We start from the raw sequence: 15162 nt of genomic DNA, 5'->3' as shown, positions 1-15162 counted from the left end.
CACATTCTTTTGCTGTCTAATCATCCTGATCTTCATAAGCAGGGACTGTTCTCTTTCAGCATCTCAAAAGGCACAAACCAATTACATTCGGTTTAGGGTAATGAGGTAGGAAGGGACTTCTTGGACTATCAGATCCATTCTCCCACTCTTGTAGTTACCACATCATATAGTCCTTTCTCTATTCCTGTCAAGCTGTGTCTGATAGTGTGGGTATTTTTTCCCCTAGCTGCTCTAGCTCATACCTGTTCCAAGCACTCCCATGATTTCGAGCTGTGATTTCCAGTCTAACATAAGCTGTGGCTAGTCTGAATCCTTTTGTTCTTGTTCAAACACTGATCTTATATAGGACATTATTATGTCTATAGAGGACTTTATTGAGCTTTCATTTCCTCTGCAAAAATCATCACCAATCGTAGCCTTCATTTGGATGTACCAAATCCAGGATTTATCAAACCAAGAAGTTCTTGACTTCTCTTAAAAAGAGGAGATGATTCATTCCTTGGAGCATCCTACAATTCTCCACATTGGCTGCAGCTTCAGCTCATGTTTATGTCACAGGGGTGAGCATAGTTGACCCCATTTGAGATGAGGTCTCCCCCTGTTGTCTTCAGCTATGATGCTTCTAATTTTCCTTTTTGTGGTCATATTTTTAGCAGTGGAAAACTTAAGGGTTATTTGGTAAGGGGGAAATAAACTGTCTTGAAATATATCTGGATATTAGGGTAAATTGACATTTGTGCACAAACTTCTCAGTGTGCAGCTCTGTGGGCTGTTTCAACTCAAAGCCTAGATCAGGCCATGTTTTATAAGTTGTTTTTTTCTTGGTCAGATCTAGAAATGTTGTTCTCTTTCTGGCAGATATTATTGCCTGTTAAGGCTAATACCTCATGAGAAACCTGTGTCTGATTTTAATGTGGTTAAATTGGAAGCCAGATTTTCACCTTATTTGGAAATAAAACATCAGCCTAAAGCTAACCCGAGCCCACAAGCCTGCTCCATCCATCTGCAGTATCATCTGCTGCGATTATTTAATTTACAAACATGTGCAATAATTATATCCCAGTGCTACATTCACAGATTAGGTATTCTGAAAAGAAGGGAAGAGCAAGTGTTGCAGATGAAAGATTTATCAGCTCTTTGATTCACCAGGAATGTGTGGAGAATCTGATGATTACATTTTGCATGTAGCAGTGGTGTAAGTCTAAAAGAGGGACTTGTGCCAGAGAATTTAGGAGATTTTGGTGATATGTTTGGATTGGAAACCTAAATCCTTGTCTTGCTTTGGTAGGCTGTGGTCACAGCAGCAATTTGCAGTTAATTTTGACTTAAACAGTTAACATTTTCTCCAAGCTGTGGGCTATCAACATCTAGGTGTTGCTTCTCCTTAAATGCCTAGAGGAACAGGTTATTCTAGATAACTACACTGACAAAAATCCGATGTGTCCAAGGTTCAGACTCCCAGCAGATAAACTCTGTCTAAGTCTGTTCTTCCTCAATGCTGTCTGTGTCACTCCTGGCTGCCCTGTCCAACCCCCTCTTGGTGCACAACAGCATGTATATGACTGCAGAGTGAGACAGTTCATTGCCCTGCAGCAGATGACTCTGTGACCCATGATCCAAACACGAATGATGGTGCAGAGGAGAGGGCAGGAAGATGTGGCTGTGGAAAGAAGTAAGGGAAGAATCTAGTGACACAATTGAAATTTGAATTAAACCCTGGACTTCCTCACAGATTTCCACTGCAGACGGTACTGATCATCACTCCACCTCACTGTATATAGAATATTCCTTCACAGTGATCAGCATCAAAAATACCCTGTATTCTTAATAGCTGTAGGCAGATAGGTGTAACTCCCTAACTGCACCAGCCTCCGTAAGATACCAACAAAGGTGTAACATACTTCGGGCTATGAGACACCCCTGTAACTGCTTTGAGAAGAGTGCTGCAGATACCTGTGTCTCCCACTCAATCAAGAGACCCTGTCCCAAGAGAAAGGACAGCGTTTCTGAGTGACCTTTTGAATGCTGTATACAAATTTAATGCAGTAAACAGAATTACAGTGGCTGTGTACCCTGGGTGTCACAGTTACCCATGAGAACCTGAACTGGAACCTACACGGGGAGCCATACAACAATTAGAATTTACCCTGGAAAAGATCAAAGCTCAAAATCTTGCCAGAGCCGCCTCCTAACCATTAACCAAACTCCCAAGCTCTTCAAACCCATTGTCAGAAACAAACTCCTGCGGAGCAGTAAACACTGGGTGGAACTGTATCGTGCCTGAGCAGCAGTTGCGGACCTGCAGACCGCGGTTCCCCTGACACTTCGTTTTCCCACAGGTGAACTACCAATGTCTGTTGATGCTCCATGTGCATTCCAGAGCAGGCTGCCCTTTGTAAACCCACCGAGTGCCCCCATGGAAACCCTAGGGCGTAACCCATCTGTCCTAGAGTTTGAAAAAAGCAGGATGGGAACATGCTTTTGCAGTGAGAAAACTTTTTTCCCATCACCGGCACCCTGTGGCTAATCCCTCAGTTTTGATCCTCGAGGGAGATCCATAAATGATAAGCCTGAGAACTGAAACTGATAACTTGGCAGAGACAGTGATCTTAGAGCATTTTATGCTTTTCCGATCCCTCTTAAACCCAGCCATTCACTGTTTAGTGCTAACTGCCTGCCTTTCCTTGTTTCGCAGGAGGGATGTGAGAACTTTATCATCTTTCTCTTGCTAATTCCCTCACCCATTCCTGTTAAACGTTAGCGCCTCTTTGGTGTAAAACGTCCGATTGAGTGACATAATTAAATTAAGCTCAGACCATTGTCTCCCAACCTGTATTTAGTCTGAAATTTTCTGTTTCTCTTTCAGATTTAAAGAAAGTCTTTGAACGCCTTAAACTTTGCCTGTTCTTTCACAGTCATCAGTTGATGTATTAAAATATGTACTTTCTCCAGCAGATGGCAACACACTTCTAAATTATTCACAGCATGTCTGAGAGGTAGGACTAGTTCCTAAGCAAGTCAGGAGATGAAGTAGAGTTTGAGAAAGGGACTTAGTGCTATATGGTGCTTGTCTCCCTTTGAAACGTTCAAGAAAATATTTTTGAAGCTAGCGGCATTGTTATTTCATTTAAATTTATTATTCTCTAATCCGAAAATGTAGTATAATACTGTTCTTGTGGCTCTTTGCCTCCACATTTAACAAGAGCGGCAGTGAACAGGTGAACCAGAACCTCTCTGTGCATCTCTCAGGCATTGCCTTTATTTCCAAAAAGCAATGAACTAGTTCAGAGGCCAGGACAGTGGGAGCTGTGTTATAACATTGCTACATTGTTTCTCTCTCCTTTTTTTTTTTTTTTTTTTTTTTCCCAAAGGCGTTTTGAAAGCACACAACTCCAGTTCGCACCAGAAGTATTCATTAGCTGCTATAGAATTGTAAAGCATTTTTATTGCTGGAGACTCTGCAACTATGGAGTTTCTATCAATCAAAATCTCTATACAGGAAAGTAAGTACTAGAATAATTCTTCCTTAGATTTCTGCTGTCATAATTTTTCAATGAATGGGTACAGCCTGATGTTTCACTGACTGTGTGTTGTGTCTCTTTCTGCCTCAGCGAAGTTGATAGAAAATTATACAAAGAAGCATTTGACATCACTTCCTGAAGGTTAACTAGGCAAGGCACACCGCAAGGGAAAACCAGGCTCGGACTCTTGTCTTCACCTTTTGTCTGTCACTCCTTTTAAGTGGTAATTATAGTTAGCTTGATTTTCCCAGGGAGGAAGCACACTCAGGTGCATGACAAACCCTGGGTGACTCAGAACTGCTTGTGTCATTGCTTGCAATTACGAATTCGACCAGCTGGGCAGCGGCTGTACCTCGATTTCTTCAGCGTCTCTTGATATCACAGGATCCAGTTTGCTCTGGCACCTGCACTCCAGTTTAGCCTCCCTCTCCATCTGGATCCCCACCCACCTGCCCTGTGCATGATGGCATTGTCGCCTGTTCTCACTGTGCCCCCCTTTCTCATTGTTTAGGTTTCTCTTGTGCAGCACTGTGAACAGACTCAGAAATGGGATCCCGGGGCACCATTTGCCAAGGAGCCATATTGACAAATGCAGCCCACTCGTACAAATGCAGCTAACGCTGAAGGCTGGGTTTGCTCACTACCATGTTAGGAGGGGCTGATAACTTTTTTTCTTTTCCCTTGGTGAGATGGGAGCCATGCTATTTTTAAAACTGCCACCTCCCATAACAGACAATGCTTTTTCTGAAGCAACATGAGTAATTTGCTAGGCTTTGCAAAAATGAGAATGGCTTCAACTCTGTGAGTTTCGGACAAGACTGTGAAGCAGAATATCAGCCAAGGAGGCAGAATACAGTGTTGTCAGAGGAACAGAATACAAGGTTGTTGGAGGTCAAGTATTGCTCAGGAGCCACTGAAAGTCAGGACCACTATCTGCTAAAAAGCCCAGTGTCACCATTTCTCCATATTATAATACTGCAATTCAGAATGGAAATTATATGGAATAGTTTGAGCTGGTCTGTAGTTTCATCCCCACAAGGGACAAGCCCATGCATCTGCCTCATCCAAATTGGCTTATGTACTGTTCTTGATTTGGTCCATAGGTGGTCTTCTTTTGCCACAGCAGCAGTGAGAAAATTATTATAATTAATAGAAATGGGCAGAACAGGAAGTGTCTTCCTCTAAATAACCGGGTTTTTTAATAACAGGACTTTGTACAGATGTATACAGTTTGTTTGGTGGTGACAGTCACACACTGCCTGAATATATAAATCTATTTCCACTGTAAATCACTTTAATGGAGCAGCTTTTCTGTGCAGCCCAGCTGAGTAATGGCTAAACACTAGCAGGCCCTGAAATCTGTATTTGATCTGCCTGGAAAGAGTTTGATCTTCTGCACTTAGTTCCTGGTGGATAGGAATTCACATAATGAGAAATACCATCATAATTTGTACTAATTATAATTCCTGGGAGTGAGGCCAAATACAGCCTTGCAGACTGTGTATTTCCCACTCAGGCACAACTGATTTTGGCAGAGGAGCACGTCAGGCAAGCAGCACGCAATGGTGCTCTCCTAATGTACCTGTTACCTACACAGGCAGAGTAGGCAGACCCCAGAGCTGTTGGTTCAGCAGCTCTGGAAATGGGACAGACTTTCATTGCAAAAAAGCCAGAACTGTGCAAAAAAATCTAGGAAACCCAAAATATCTGACTGCTCTCTGCATTGGGAAACTAAACCTGCATCCACTGTTAGCTGTCAGGACCAAGGCAAGACCTGAGAAACGAATCCATGGGAGCGGCCCTGTTTGTTTGCTTAATCACTTTGTTTAAATATAGATTAAAAATCACTTAAGCTCATTGACAGATTAAGTGTGTGTCAACCAACGGTTGTCAGAAACTGCAAGGGAAAGGGAGCATAGTCCCAGAAGAAAGAGATTTTAGGAAAGGAGTAAGAGAAAAAGGGCTGGATCTGTGGAGTGGGGCAACAGTGTATCTTCTTAAGGGAGATACATTCCTAAGCAAACAGCAAATAGGGAACTTGAACTGTCGACTTCTCTTCATCTCTTGTCCCTGCCAACAGTGAACAATTTGGTGAATAATCCCTCATTTACATTCATTTCTTCTGATTAAATGGAAATGTCATAGTTCACAGAAAGTCAGCCAGAGTCTGAAATGCTCTGGGAAAGCTTTGTAAGATCCCTGCTTGCTGTGCTGCCTGTCCCAGCTGCAGTGTAGCGTGTCCTTGCTGGTCCCATTGGAGACACTGCCACACCTCACACGCTGCAGAGTATGGCCTGCTCCGGTGCATTCTGCCTTTTCTGGAGAAGTTCAGCTGTCACCTGGCTCTGAACTAGCACTGAAGAGTGTGGCTCTGGAAAAAGCCAGTCTAATGCAAGCCAGGCCCTTGAGATAGCAGCCACTTGCTGTAGCAAGACTACCTGGCACATGTTTTAGCAGCAGCCTAGTTTCTAATACCATCCCCATTTTCTGTAGCTGTAGAAATTTAAGGCTGTGCTATGTGTAAAAATACATAAGGGGTTGATTAAAACAAACTGCAAGAGAAAACTGCAGAGGAAAAACCTTCTTGCAGTTCCCGGGAAGCTTGTTGGCTGTCTCCAAAGAGTGGACATGCTTTGTCCACTGAACCTGAAGGGTTGCAGTGCTTATGACTTTCTGTCACCCACAGGGAAAAGCACTCTAGACTATGCCTGACCTAAAGATTTCTTCTCAAATTCAGCATTAGTGTAGGTGGAACATCTTTGTATCTTTCTCAGCATGGATGCAAACTACAGCAAGACAAACTCATGAGCTGCTGATCAGCCAGCTGCTTGCAGCACAAACCTGCCCAGTGCAGGCAGGTCTGCCTTGTTGAGAGGACCATGAAGGACACCATGTTAACTGAATGAGTGTTGTTCATTGGTAGCCTGGGTTTAGCTCCTCCATTAGGAAGCAGCTCCACATTCAAAGCTAATGTTGCAATATTGGGTATTGCAGGCATTAATACTTTCCCTCCAGTGTTTCCAATCACTTGGAGGAGCTACACTGGCATGCAGGGATGGCTGAGATAGTGTGGCTGTATCTCTCTTTTAAAGTGGTGTGTTCCCACTCCTCTGTTTAGTCATACTTCTTTAGACGGTGAGCTCCTCAGGGCAGGGATGGAGCTGTCTTCTTAGTTGCCAAGGGCACAGTGTGGTGTGTGAGCTACCAGAGGTGAATATGCAAAACAGGCAGCAGACTGGGAACTCCTGCACTTGTCTGTGCAGCTGGGAAAATACACTTTGTGGCTTTTGCCAGCAGGTAGCAACAGCTTGGCTGGGCCCCAGCAACCCTGTAATGCCAATCGTGTCGTAAACAGATGGGATTACTTTTGGCCATTTGTTTTATATTGTCCTTTACAATATTGACCAGCACTGTTGGTTTTACTTCCGTCCTGATTTCATGGCAGAAATCACAGATGCCCCAAATGGCACGGTGGAGTTGCTTCTGTCAAAAAGGAAGCGGGGGCGACTTGGATGGAGCGCGGCTTTCCCGTGCGCGGCTCAGAGCACGGCTTTGGCCCCTGCCGAAATTCCGAGGGCAGGCGCCGCTCGGGGGCATCGCGGGGGATGGGGGCGCAGCAGCGGGACCCTGGCCCGCGGGACGGCGGCAGGAGGAGGCGGCCAGGCCGGGCAGAGCAGGGCTGGGCCCGGCCACCTCCCGGCGGGGCGGGACAGGGCGGGACTAGGGAAATAGGGGCTGGTTTTGTGCGCGGGGCGGCAGGTGTAGTGATGAAGAGCGAAGCGCGGCGGGCTGGAGAGGGTGGCCCCGCACGGCAGCTCCGACAGCAGCCCGCTCTCAGGAGCATGGCAGCAGCGCCGCCGCGCCGCTCCCCACGCTGAGCCCTGTCGAGTCCGTCGTGCCACCGTCAGTGCCATTGCCATGCCTCCCCAGGAGCTCCTGGATTACGCGCCCGCCCTGCGGAGACACAGCCCGTCCCGGGGCAGCGGCCCGGAGCTGGGGATCAAGTGCGTGCTGGTGGGCGATGGCGCCGTGGGCAAGACCAGCCTGGTGGTCAGCTACACCACCAACGGGTACCCCGACGAGTACCAGCCCACCGCCCTCGACACCTTCTCCGGTAGGTGCCGGCCCGGGCTGCGCGGGGCGTGGGGGGCCGGGAGGATCCAGTCCGGAGCAGCGAAACCTCGGGACGCGGCGTCGGGAGGAGCGGGGTCCCGGCGCGGATGGAGGCGAGCGCTCCCGGGGCCACGGGCTGCCCTGTGCGGGACGCGCAGCGGGGGCTCTGCACAGCCCGAGGGGATTTCTGGGATCGGACCGAGTCCCCCCGACGTTTTGCGAGGTTTAGCAGGTGGTGGTCCTCCGTTCCGCAACTGTGTCAACTTGATTTGCAAGTTCTATGAACTTGGGCATCTTTCTGGTTTTGTGGTGTTGTTATGACTAAATAGAAGGGGGCTTCGTTTTTTTGTTGTTGTTTGTGGTGGTTTTAGCTTCAGAAATAGACTACAGTGTAACGCTGTGATTTTAGCTTCAACTGATGCTCGGAAAAACCGTCTTTTTCTCTCCATGTCTGGTGAAGTTTGCATTGAACAGAGGTTGTAAAAAAGTTGACGGGCTTTATAAGTCTGGCTAGAATTGCAAGCTGATGAGCTCTCATTAATTTCCACTTTTGTAAATGCTGTCTTTGTTCTTGTTCTACAGCCCTCTTCCTTTGGGCTCCAATTTCTAATACAAACCCCAGGAGAATATAAAGCCCTTTGAAAGATTCCTTATCTTCATTTGATATGAAGAAGCACAGCACTACTTGACAATGTAGATTGGTAGATTAGAGATGTGCTCAAGTCAGACCAGGAATGAGACGTCTAATGTGTCATAGTTTTAGGGGTGCTTAGAGGGAGTGTTTTGTTTGAACGTCCCCCCTTAGTTGCTCACTCTGAGAGCTGTTGATTTACCTTGACCTTTTCCAAGCTATTCCACTGTCACTTGAAGGAACTGGACTGGGAACACGCTGCTGTTCATGGTCCAGAAGCCCTTTGTGAACAGATGTAAGGAATTATGAGTCCTCCAAGGGAAAAGTTACTACTCTCTCTGCTCTCTTTGTATTAATGTATATGGATTAGACTAAGAGAGGCTTAACACTACTGTTGTTATTAGACTGCACATTTTTGGAAGCGCAAATCCATAATAAAATGGTCCAGAAAGGTGAAGGCAAGATGAGTGCAGAGACTCCCTGATTAAGAGCAGGTATTCTGAAGGTAGCTGCACATGGGTTTAGTTCCAGTCTGGATGTCCCAGTACTGAGTTTGCCTTCAGAGGTTCATAGGATTTGTAACTGATAGAAATCAAAAACATTAAAAATATGTCTTGTGAAGTTCACTTTCTGCTTATTGGGAGGAAATGGAAGAACAGACAAGTTTCCCTTCCCACTCCTACTCTTACGCTGGATAAGCCTGAAGAAAGTCCCTTCCTGGAGTCAAATGTTATGCTTCAGGATCCAGCTCAAAATTTCAACCCAATTCCTTCCACTTTTGGAGAATACCTGCCATTGAAACAGCCAGCAGAACTCAGCAGTTTAAATTCTAACCTTAATCCTGGTCATGGGACTGTGATGCCAATAACAAGATAGAAGAAGGTGTTGCATTATCAGGGGGACATCTCTGGGACAGTGACCCAGCCACATACAGATGTAGTCTGGCTGCTACCTCCTGCTGGGTGTCACTGCCAGGTAGAGCAGCCTTGAGTGAAATGCGTACCCGGTGACCTTTCTCCACCAGGCTATCCTGTTCTGCCAGCCCCTTTGCTATTGTACCATGATCCATCCTCATCCTGGGGGTGTGGACCTTGTGAGGGCGGTTATTTGGAGAGCTGTTGCAGAGTTGCTAGCGTAGCTCAAGCTAGCAGCAGATGGGATGAAACTTTGTGCAAACGCTGGAGCAGTAGGTAACGTGTGTGGTGAGTTTCTTCTGAAGATGGCGAGACATTTCAGAGATGCTAATTCCTTCTCTCAATGCACTTGTGAGACAGAGAAAACCAGATACTAGAAAGTCAAATGCCTGCTGCCTTGAAGATCAAGTCAGGATCTAGCAGGTTCTTTGATCAGGAACAGGTTTCTCTTCCTCCTCTGGGGCAAAGATATGGTAACAACCCAACTGTTTCCCAGTCACACGGAAGCAATGACTTTCAGCTACGCTTCAAGGAGTGGCACTGTGGTGGATGCACCCACCCCTTCATTTTTTTCCAGTCTTGGTCTCCCACCAAACTTCAGTTCATCTGTTTGTCTGTGTCCCCCTTTTTTTTCCCCAAACTGCTTTCAGGGAGGACTACTCTCCTTCAAAAGCTTGTGTTAGACTCTCTTGTTTCTGTCACTTCTCACCTGACAAATTACTTCAAGAATCACAAAAGATTGATCCTGCTTCTGGTTGGGAGATGTTTTGTTTGTTTGTGGGTTTTGGGGGGCTTTTTGGTTTGGTTTGGTTTTTCTTTTTTTAACAAAAAGGACAATAAGCCCTCCTCCCTGCACAAAGCACTGGAATTTTGCTAGTTTATGTCAAGTGCCAGCCATTGTCACCTTAGCCATGATGTCTGCCTCTATTCACCCAAGCACAGCCCCTTGTCAGGACTTTCAAGTGATTTCCAGCTCCACAACCCCTTTTTCCCTCTCCTCAGTTCCTAGCCTAATCTCTGTGGTGTCTATGCACTTAAACATCTAACAGTTTCATTCCTGACTGTCATCAGAGGTCCTGCCAGCCCTCAGTCTGAGTCAGCTGATACCACATGAAGGCTTAGTGTGATTAGGGAGTGAAATGGGAGCAAACCTTACATGTGTAACTCAGCAGTTTTTCAGTGTGTGGATAGTCTCTGAAAGGGATTTCACTCATCACTGTTTCCTTAATAGCTTCTTCATTACAAAGGTGGGTTTTTCCTTAGCTAGGACGCTCATGTAACATTTTTTTAAGGACAAATTTCTGGTCTGGATGGGAAAAATCTCCAATAGCTTGTTTGATGGGGACTGAATTGAATTTGATTGGCCAAGAAGATAGAAGCAAGTTGCCAAAGTTATCTGGTTTTATCTTTATCTTTTTTCTTGGGTTGTGGAAGAACAAGTGGTTCTCAGGGAACTGTTTGGCTAAGGGCTCTTCTTGTCTAGAGGAGCAGTTGTCCAGTAATGTGGAACTATTCTTTCAAAATTCTGGAGATGAGCACAAAACACCTGACAGCTAACAAAAACAGTCTGCTGCAGTTCTTTTAATGTTTCCAGTGCAAGCTTCAACAGTCTTAGTGAGGTTTGGGAGGATGCTCAGCTAGGAGGAGGTGTGACTTCAGTGAGTCTGTTCAGCAGGGTATGAAGCAAAGTGCTCATGAAAAGCCTGTATGAGTGTACATGTATATGCTGGCCAGCTGCTTTAGACTCATCCTTATTCTCCTTCTGCTACAGTGCAGGTCCTCGTGGATGGAGCCCCAGTCCGAATTCAGCTGTGGGACACTGCTGGACAGGTAAGCTCTATCAAAGCAGCTGTCAACTCTGGTCCTGTGGGACAGGTACTGTTTTCAGGCTTTGAGGATGGAGGTGTTTAACTGGGAGGAAAGGAAATGCACTGGTCCAGAACCAGTCATTTGCTGGTATGGCAGTCACAGACGAGTGAATGACAGATGCCCTCAACTCTGAAACTTGTGTTTGAAAAGTGGCATGGCCACAAAGTCAGTACAATGCCCTGCCTCTGTTGCTATCTTAGTTAACTTGTAGAAAAGCTACTGCAGCATCATGCTGTTAGAAGAACAGTCCAGTGAAGATTTTTTTTCCCCTCCCTTTTCTACAGGAGGACTTTGACTGTTTGCGCTCTCTTTGTTACCCTGACACCGACGTCTTCCTTGTCTGCTTCAGTGTGGTAAACCCAAGCTCCTTCCAGAACATTACAGAGAAATGGATCCCTGAGATACGAACTCACAACCCACGGGCGCCAGTGCTGCTCGTGGGGACACAGGCAGACTTGCGGGACGATGTCAATGTCCTCATCAGCCTGGATCGCTACCACGTGAAGCCTGTGCCCCGGCCTCAGGCAGAAGGTCTAGCTGACAAAATCCGGGCCGAAGCCTACCTGGAATGCTCAGCACTGACCCAGAAGAACCTTAAAGAAGTTTTTGACATGGCCATTGTCAGTGGTGTTGAACACAAGGCACGTCAGGAAAAGAAGATGACTGCCAAAGGCATCAAGACTCTCTCTAAGTGCCGCTGGAAGAAGTTCTTTTGCTTTGTCTGAAGCTGCTTTTAGGGAGGGGAAAAGAAACACCCAATGCCAGTATTGGCTCTGCACCTTCTTGGAGTGACTGCTCCTATGGCCCCAGCAAGGAGGGTATGATAAGCTGCTGGGCTTGGAAACCTGTCTCTTGCTGGGTACAGTACCAGATGCCAAGGAGACATGAACTAGATTTCCATTGTGCTGAGATGTGGAATGGTCCAGGCAGCTGTAATACTTGCTGGACATGTCTGTAGTGTTCCACACTAATGGGAGCCTTTAGTGCATCAAGACTCAGTACCCCAGAACAGGCAGGTTCCTTACATTGTTCAAAATGGCCAGTTTTCTGGTTGAAGCTCACACACTTTCAGAGTTCTGATGCAGCATAATAAACACGAGGGACTTCTGAAATCAGCCTGTGTTTTGGCTGATTTACAGGCGTGGCAGAGAGTAGGGCAGAGGCAGTTGAATGCAACTGCAATGTGGTCAGGCATGGGGTGCAGAGTTTGTAATGTGAGACTTGGGTTCCCCCTCTGATTCCATTTGCTGAAATAGGTAGAATTCACTTGGCTGTGAAAAAGCAGCACTCTTTCTTAAAGGTCCTGTACTAGGAGTATTCTTGAGAAGTTATTTCCTCAATAAAGGCCATTAGCAGGCTGAAGAGAAAATGCACTGGCAGCTACAGTAATACTTTGAGCAAAACCCTCTCTGAGAGGACTCTCTAGTCCTCTGGGTGCAGGTGTTACAGTCCTATCCTAAGAAGTAGTTGTGGACTTGGATACCGACTTTGAAAGGCCTTTTGTGTTTGTGGTGTTTCAAAAGAAAGAAGAGGTGAGGAAGAATGAGGTGTGGCTCTGTCTAGCTGAGAAAAAATTGTGTCAGCAAAGGGTTTATAACACTACCAAGGGGTCAAATGTGGATGGAAGGGAGAAGAAAGAAAAGGAAGAAAATAGAAAGGAGAAAGATGGAATGAAGAAAGGTAGCTGGAGAAGGAAAGGAGAATGAATGTAGTTAAATTAAAGTTATGATTCCACTTAGTTGAGATACTGATATGCAGGGTAATCTTTAGGGACCTGAAAATTTTGCTAGTGATATGAATTTCAAAGTAATATTGTCAATAGATTCAGTTCCGAATCAAAAGGAGGAGGTTGTAGTGAGAGAGAGTTCCTCTTTATTAGAAAAATCCTCCATTTCAGATCTACACATAAGAATGGAATTTATCTTGTACTGTTCTTCCTGAGGCTGCAGAACGGGAACAGAGGACTCAGGGCTTCTTTCTGTTATGCTTCCCATTTTTAGAAGTCACTGCTTGATCTGCTGAAATCAAAAGCAAAGGAAATCCATGAAGTTTATGCTGGAGAAAATAATTCCTTAAGTTTCACTCCCTTCCCCATTCACCTGTTTCTCAGGGGATTAATACCTCAGAGAGACTCTATTCACATTTTATTATATTTTATTATGGAACTTGCATCAATTTCTAAATCTTCTTTTGCAGAGACATTTCATTTTGGTTTATGTAGCAGAGAGCATGACAGCTCTGTCAAGTGATGCTTTGATACTCAGGGGGTTCTCTGCATCTGGGCACAGCTCATCGCTTTGAGGACTCTCTGGAGTAATGGGACAGAAAGAGAAATAGCTGTGTATGGTTTGCCCTAGACCAAAGGCAAGCATGGGTGAGCTAGTCAGCCTGTAGCAAGGCAAATGTGACTAATGCAGTCTGGCTCCAAACAAATGCCTCCCAACCGCTCTCACAGCCAGCTGGTTTTGTAGTGCAGCTCATGTAGTTCCCAGGATGTGAGACAAGACTGCTGTCTCCCTGGGCAGTATTGCAGGATGAAAGAGGTGAAGTGTTCCTGCGAGGGGAAGTGGCCCACGGAACTGCTTCTAGGGTAAGGCTCAGACACCTGAAAAGGATGGTGCAGCAAAACGAGCTGAATGTTGAAAGGACTCCTCCAAATGAAATGCCATTTGAGTCCAGTGAGGAGTCCTAAGAGATGGTGAGCACAGAGACAGTAGCTAGAATTACATGTCTGACACAGGTCTAGGTAGGACACCTGACAAAGCTCTCACTCAGCAATGCATCCCTGTGTGCATATCCTACCTGTACAGGCACCTTTGCTGTATCACTAGTTCAGTTTGTCTGTTGGGCCTTTACACATTTCTTTAGCCTGTGAGACCGAGGGCTGTGGTGTGACCTGCCAAAGAGCATGCCACATCCCCGTGGAGCAAATCCAAAGGTGGAAAGAACACCAGCCTCCTTCCTGCCAAGGACAGCAAGGGTTGTCCTGCAGTAGCTTGGTATGAAACGGGTTATTTCATTCTGGAAAAGAAACTGTACTGAGAGCTACTTTCATTCTATGTGATTGTGTCTAAAATTTGTTCAAATAAATTTTTTTAATGTCCACAGTTTGTGTTTGTAATTTCGTCAGTGCAAATTAAGTTGGGCTTTAATGTGGAGAGGGAGTTACTCTGTTTTACTGACAAAAAGCATAACAGGGAAATAGCCCCACTTCTCACTCCATGTCCTAACCCCACTAGCAATGGTAAAAATCCCCTCATAGCTGAAACTTTCCAGGTTCCCTCTGTTACCTCAGTTAATCTTTCTCAACCTCTGCAGCCACCCAGCATGGAGACTGCTGAGGGGAATGGAGTAGCAAACATCCAGGGCTTTCAATGCCTCTCCCCAGAAGCCGCTCTCCAGGGACCAGTCAGGAAGCCCTCCCAGCACTCACTGAGCCAAGCCCATGCAGGACTTGCATTTGGAGCCTTAATGACAGCATGCTGCTCTGTCATTAGCCTGATGGGTAATTTAGGATGAGCTTCACTTAACTTACCTTGGCAGCTAAACACTGCTCAAGTGCTGAAAAAACTTGCCTGTGCCACATAGGATGCAAAGGCTCCATCCAAGACCGCTCACAGGACTAACCCTTTTAGCCTTGTCTTCAGTATTACAGATACTTCCATACAGGTCAGGGCTCCTGCCTGTCCAGATGTGGGGCCCCATAGCTGCTCCAGAGTCAGAGGGCTGGAAAGTGAGGTTGCTGAGGGAGGAGTGTGGTGGTTCAGCAGAGAGCTAGGAAAGAAAATGGACAAAAAAACAGAGTAGCAGAGGTAGTGGGCAAATTCAGAAATAGGAAATCACTACCAATAAAACATGACTTGGGAGCTTGTGTTTTGGGTGAGGAGGTTGTTGGGGTTTTTAGGATTTGTTTGGGTTTTTTTGGGGGGGAGGGGGCAAATCTGCAATCACACTCTCCTTCTACAGACCCACTGTTTACTAGGTGTAAAGTAACCTAGGGGAGTATTTGGAGCTAGCTCCCAGCTTTGTAACTTCCTGGCACTAAATCTTACAGAAGCACCTGTGAATGGAAATAGCAGCAAAGTGTGAATTAACTTTACAGGGAGTGAGTCAC

General features: G+C 45.9%; 1 protein-coding gene across 1 annotated transcript; it reads left to right on the top strand.

The window, feature by feature from the left end:
- Positions 1-7232: 7232 nt before the first annotated feature.
- On the top strand, positions 7233-14151 carry RHOV (ras homolog family member V). The gene is made up of 3 exons (XM_038139662.1): positions 7233-7635; positions 10951-11009; positions 11333-14151. The coding sequence occupies exons 1-3, from the start codon at positions 7440-7442 to the stop codon at positions 11771-11773; spliced, it is 696 nt and encodes a 231-aa protein (XP_037995590.1). The 5' UTR covers positions 7233-7439; the 3' UTR covers positions 11774-14151.
- Positions 14152-15162: the final 1011 nt, after the last annotated feature.

This window comes from Motacilla alba, chromosome 5 (genome assembly GCF_015832195.1).
Source record: "Motacilla alba alba isolate MOTALB_02 chromosome 5, Motacilla_alba_V1.0_pri, whole genome shotgun sequence".
Classification (NCBI taxonomy): domain Eukaryota; kingdom Metazoa; phylum Chordata; class Aves; order Passeriformes; family Motacillidae; genus Motacilla; species Motacilla alba.
The sequence above is the reverse complement of the archived record's forward strand: the minus strand, read 5'-3'. Positions and strand labels throughout refer to the sequence as shown.